The sequence below is a fragment of the Humulus lupulus genome, chromosome 2 (genome assembly GCF_963169125.1).
Source record: "Humulus lupulus chromosome 2, drHumLupu1.1, whole genome shotgun sequence".
Taxonomy (NCBI): domain Eukaryota; kingdom Viridiplantae; phylum Streptophyta; class Magnoliopsida; order Rosales; family Cannabaceae; genus Humulus; species Humulus lupulus.
The window spans coordinates 7946395-7952766 of record NC_084794.1 but is presented as its reverse complement, the minus strand read 5'-3'; the positions used below and the strand labels follow the sequence as shown (position 1 = coordinate 7952766).

General features: G+C 34.2%; 1 protein-coding gene across 1 annotated transcript; it reads left to right on the top strand.

Moving 5' to 3' along the window:
• The first annotated feature begins 4021 nt into the window (after window positions 1-4021).
• Window positions 4022-6130, top strand: LOC133815813 (lysine histidine transporter 1). Its single transcript, XM_062248606.1, has 6 exons — window positions 4022-4191; window positions 4286-5063; window positions 5164-5269; window positions 5390-5481; window positions 5584-5652; window positions 5723-6130. Exons 1-6 carry the CDS (start codon window positions 4139-4141, stop codon window positions 5819-5821), a joined length of 1197 nt encoding a protein of 398 aa, XP_062104590.1. The 5' UTR covers window positions 4022-4138; the 3' UTR covers window positions 5822-6130.
• The last annotated feature ends 242 nt before the right edge of the window (window positions 6131-6372 follow it).

The following is a 6372-nucleotide window of genomic DNA, read 5'->3' as shown; positions in this document are numbered from 1 at the left end:
AGATGCAGGTTTAGAAAGGGAATCTGTTCAGGTGGAACAGATAATTGAAGAACATGATAATTACACAACTGAAAGAGAAGATCAGGCTCAGGTGGAACCAATACAAGAAATATCAGAAGAGGAATCTGAACAATCTGGTAGAACAAGACTTGAGGACTACATGTTGACAAGAGACAGACCAAGAAGGGAGCCAAAACCTGTCAACAAACTGAGTTTGAATATCTGGGAAGACATCATAGCTTATGCATTCTATTCAGCAATGGAAACATACAGAAAAGAGCCAGAAAATTATGAAGAAGCTCTAAAGAGCAATCAGGCAGAAAAATGGATTGGTGCAATGAATGAGGAAATGACTTCTCTGATGAAAAACAAAACATGGGATTTAGTTCCAAGGCCCAAGAACAATTCTGTAATATCCAACAAGTGGATTTACAAGCTGAAAGATGAAGAAACAGAAGGAGGCAAGGTCAGATACAAAGCCAGGCTGGTTGCCAAAGGCTTTACACAGAAAGAAGGGGTCGATTTCAATGAGATATTCTCACCAGTGGTCAAATATAAAACAATCAGAATCATTTTATCTATTGTTGTTCAGTTTGACATGGAGTTAGAACAAATGGATGTCAAAACAGCATTTTTACATGGTGAGTTAGAAGAAATCATCTACATGGAACAGCCAAAGGGATATGAACAAGGACCAGCAGAAGAAACAGTTTGCAAACTCAAGAAGGCTCTATATGGACTGAAACAGGCTCCAAGACAGTGGAATAAGAAATTTGACAGTTTCATGATAAAACAAGGTTTTCAGAAGAGCTTACATGATACTTGCTTGTATTACAAAGGTTCAAGGATTGAGGACAGTGAGTATCTCCTACTGTATGTAGATGATATGTTGTTAATAAGTAAAAGCAAGACAAAAATTGACAACCTCAAGAGAATGCTTAATTCTGAATTCGATATGAAGGACTTGGGGCATGCGAAGAAAATCTTAGGAATGGAACTGAAGAGAAATAGAAATCAGGGAACAATGGTAATCAGTCAAAAGGGGTATATCGACAAAGTACTACATAGATTTGCTATGAAAGAAGCAAAGTCAACCAAACAGCCTATGACTACTCAATATCAGATTTCTAGTAAACAGTGCCCAGAAACCATAAAGGAGAAACAAGAGATGAAGAAAATACCTTATGATGCAGCAGTGGGATCTATTATATACCTTATGGTTTGTTCAAGACCTGACCTAGCACATAGCATAAGTTGTCTCAGCAGATACATGGCCAATCCAGGAAAGGAACACTGGCAAGCAATGAAGTGGTTAATGAGATACTTGGTAGGAACATCAAAAGAAGGCTTAATATACAAAAGACAGAATAAAGAAATCAGTATTGAAGGTTTTAGTGACTCAGACTATGCAGGGGACAAAGACACCAGAAGATCAACTTCTTCATACCAGTTTCTAGTATGTGGCAACTGTGTTAGCTGGAAGACACAGCTGCAATCTGTAGTAGCACTTTCTACTACAGAAGCTGAATTCATGGCAGCAACAGATGCAATAAAGGAAAGCATTTGGATTCAAGGACTGCTAAAAGAAATAAGGCTGTTTAATGACACTGCAGTGATCAATCTGGATAGTCAGAGTGCAATTCATTTGTGCAAGAATCCAATGTACCATGATAGAACAAAGCACATAGATATCAAGTATTTTTTCATAAGAGAAAAGGTAACTCAGGAAGTAGTCAGAATTGAAAAGGTGCATACAGATGACAACCCTGCAGATATGGGAACTAAAATTGTGACTCTAGGCAAGTTTAATCATTGCAAGGACTTGCTTAGAATTGGAATTGGATAAATCGGAAGCAAGATGTCCTGAACTCCTCACAGTCTTGGTAAGTCTTCAAAAGTGAAGTCAAGATCTGAGGTGGAATTTGTTGAGTCAGATCCTAACTTAACTTTACAAGTTCATTCAAGAATACCAAAGACAACTAATGCCAACTCAACATTCTTGAAAGTTAGTTATGACAGTTAATTAGAAATCCTTTCTTGTGACTTTTTCTACTGCCTATAAATACCTTACTCAATGTAACTTAGAAGTACAAGTCATTTTGAGAAACAAATTTTGATGCTGTAATTGTGAGGCAGAGAAAGTTGCTGAGAGAGAACTGAGTTGTATAGAAGTTTGAAACACAATTGTGTTGTCATTAGTTTGTATCCAAGATTCAGAAGATTATTGGATGAACTGAGCTACTGAGGAGTTCAGAGAGAGGATTAGGCTCTTCACACATTCGTGAAGGAAGTTCGAACCTCTATAACTGTGGTGTTTTATTTTTCTGTTTTCTTTTGATATTTGTTATCTGTTTTTGTTCTTTGTGTTGCTGCATTGTTTTGTTTGTGCAGGAAAGAATCCAACATTCAATACTGGAATTGCAACAAGTATTTTCATTAGATGGATAAGTTACAATTCTATTTTTTCTACATGACGATGTATGATGTAGTTACAAGAGACTTCCTACCAATTTTCAGGATACTGAAATTAAGAATTAAAGAGCTTGTTGCACGTATGCTTGTTTTGATATTCATACGGACGTTACTAGATTATTTGAATTATGATTTCAGCATTTTAAATCATTTGAAATTTTTTGAAAAATTTGTGGGGATCCGTTATAACTACATTATACACCGCTGTGTAAAAAACAGAATTACAACTTATTTATGTGCCAAAAATACTAAAATTACCTATAAGTAATGATTGTTTCAATCACTAACAATTACTAGTCAATAATTTTCCCATATATATAAATATGAAGAAAAATGTTATCGGGCCACCTATGGTATGCTACCATGGTTGAAAAGGAAAGAAAAATAGAATAAAAGAAATAATAATGAGCTCTAGAAAATAGAGATGATAGAACAATATTTTTTGGAAATTTACTCCGAAAATTGATAAGTATCTAAAATGTTGCACTTAAGTTATTGAGTAGCTCTTTTGCAGTAAAAATTAGTAAATAGTCTAAAAATTGTACTTAAGTCATTAAGTAGTTTTTTTGGCGACAAAAAATCCATTTTACACTAATTTTATCTTAATTTTAGTTGATTAATAAAATTTTAAAAATATACAATTCTAATATTGAAAAATTATTTGAATTATTTTTTAAAAATAAAAAATAATTTAAAAGTTTTAGCATGAAAAAATTATTTAATTTTAATTAAACTAAGTTTTAATTTAATTTAAGTTGTACAATTTTTTAAATTTTAGTTTAAGTAATATTAAATAATTTTTCCATATTAGTAATTTTAAATTGTTTTTTTACTTTTAAAACAAATTTCAAATAATTTTTTAAAGTTAGAAATGTGTTTTCTAAAATCTTTATTAATTAATTAAAATTAAGACAAAATTAGTTTAAAATATGACTTTTGTAACAAAAAATTACTTAGTGACTTAAATGCAACAATTTAGACTACTTACTAACTTTTGTCGTAAAAAAATAAAAACCTATTCAGTGACTTAAGTGCAATTTTTTTAGACTACTTACTGAATTTTGATGCCAAAAAAATTACTTAGTAATTTATGTACAACTTTTTAGACTACTTACTGATTTTTGCCACAAATTTCCCTATTTTCTTATGTTGTTGAGTAGAGAAGAGTGAATAAAAAACGTGAAATGATAGACAAGCGATACTCAAAATCTCGTGTTAATGTTGAACCAGTTGCCACTCACTAGCTCCGTATCTCCTCTCTCTACCAACCAGCAAACATCATCGGGCTGGGTGAGAATTATTCGTAATAAGATATTGGCTAATAATAACAGTAAAATTACAATGGTAAATAAATGATGTTTATTATAAAACTTTTCTCTTTACCTTTCTCTTCTACTTAGAAAAGATATTATATCTTAGTAGGAACACTAGTTATTTTTTATCATATAATAAGTACCACAGCTGTCTCTTAATAATATTCAATTTTGAATGAAACACCAAGTTTTTGTTGATATCTGTCACAGAATTAATTAAAAGTGTTATTATAAAATGTTATGAATAGAATGATGGAAAATTAGCGAAGCAGAAGGCAATAGACGATTGGCTACCAATCACATCTTCAAGGAATGCAAAATGGTGGTACTCAGCTTTCCACAATGTCACGGCCATGGTTGGAGCTGGTGTCCTCAGTCTCCCTTATGCTATGGCACAACTAGGCTGGTGTGTTTCAAGTTTCAGCACAAACTTTCCTCATATTTTTGGCACCGAAAAACTTTGGTCATTTCACTAACCAAAAAAATTCGAACCTTTTCAGGGGTCCTGGTGTGGTAGTCCTAATCCTCTCATGGATCATAACACTGTACACACTGTGGCAAATGGTGGAAATGCATGAAATGGTTCCAGGCAAACGTTTTGATCGATATCACGAACTGGGTCAGTATGCCTTTGGTGAAAAGCTTGGTCTTTACATTGTGGTGCCTCAGCAAGTCTTAGTTGAAGTTAGTGTCGACATAGTTTACATGGTCACTGGAGGAAAATCACTGAAGAAGTTCCATGATGTTGTTTGCAAAGACTGCAAGGACATCAAATTAACTTACTTCATTATGATCTTTGCTTCTGTTCACTTTGTAATCTCCCATCTCCCCAACTTCAACTCCATCTCGGGTGTCTCCTTATGTGCCGCGGTCATGTCCTTGAGTTACTCCACTATTGCCTGGGTAACTTCTGCGGATAAGGGTGTTCAGCCAGATGTGGATTATAGCTACAAAGCCAAAACTGACTCAGGAGTTGTGTTCAACTTCTTTACGGCCTTAGGAGATGTGGCATTTGCCTATGCTGGCCACAATGTGGTGCTTGAGATCCAAGCCACCATTCCATCAACCCCTGAGAAGCCCTCTAAGGACCCAATGTGGAGAGGTGTCATTGTGGCTTATATAGTGGTTGCATTCTGTTACTTCCCAGTTGCTTTGATTGGATATTGGGTGTTTGGAAACAAGGTTGAGGATAACATTCTCATGTCATTGGAGAAACCTGCTTGGTTAATTGGAATGGCTAACCTTTTTGTTGTTATCCATGTTATTGGAAGCTATCAGGTGATGTTTTAACCTCTCTTTTTTAATTTCCTTCTTTTCTTATTTGTGTACTTTTTAGTCTGATTTTGTTCTGTTTGTTTTTCTTCTTATGGCTCTTTAGATCTACGCCATGCCGGTGTTTGACATGATAGAAACTGTTCTGGTTAAGAAGCTTAACTTCAGGCCTACTTTCATGCTTCGTTTCATAACTCGTAACATTTATGTTGGTAAGCACTTTCTCATCTGAAATTTGAGTTGTGAATGATCCAAAAATGAGTTATAACAAGTGCATTTTAGTTCACTAAAACTCGAGCTGAATATACATTTATATTGCTTTTTTCTTGCAGTGTGCACTATGTTTGTAGCCATGACTTTCCCTTTCTTTGGGGGTCTTCTTGGATTTTTTGGAGGATTTGCTTTTGCCCCAACAACATACTTTGTAAGAAATTCTTACTAATTAGCATTATTCTAATTGGATTTTTTTTCCTTAAGATTTTTCAAAATTCTCATCTATCTTTTCACTGTGTTTATATATCTACAGCTCCCTTGCATAATGTGGCTTGCCATCTACAAACCAAGGAAATTTAGCTTGTCTTGGTGGGCTAATTGGGTAAGTTCACCTAAGTTTCAACTTTGCCTTTTGGGACATAATTTCACATAAACTGTTTGATTCTTTGCAGACTTGCATTGTACTTGGACTACTTTTGATGACCGTAGCACCTATTGGAGGACTCAGACAAATCATACTCAGCTCCAAGGGCTACAAATTTTACTCTTAAATCTTCTACCCTGGTCCAAACTTTGCTTGAACAAAAAAATTTGTAGAAAGAAGAAAAGTAAACCAGTGAAAAGGATGTAGTGTAACATGGATTTTTGTTCTCTTGGTGAACAGTCTGAGTTGATTTTGGAAAGAAAACAATCTCCCCATATGAGTCTGAATCATGGAATAAGCTGTTTTATCATGCCCTTAATCTTTCCTATGTTTTTTTTTCTAAGTGTGCTTCGTATGTATCCACAGTCTATGTATTTTGTTTCTGGAGTTCTTCGCCAGAGGTGTGTGAAAGTCTTGCCTTGTTTATATATATATATATATAGTGAAAAATGTTGTCAAAATGCCATTCAATACACATTACTCTTAATCCACATATTAATACTATAAGTAGTCACTAAATTACACTTACTTCTTGACAAGATATTGCTATCTTAAGGACGGCCATAACTTTGAATAACACAATCCACTCAATTGTAATGAATTGAGCTTGGCTTTATCATTAGTAGATTTTTTTTGCTTGAATATTTTGAATAAGCACAAGCCAACTAGAGATTTTGT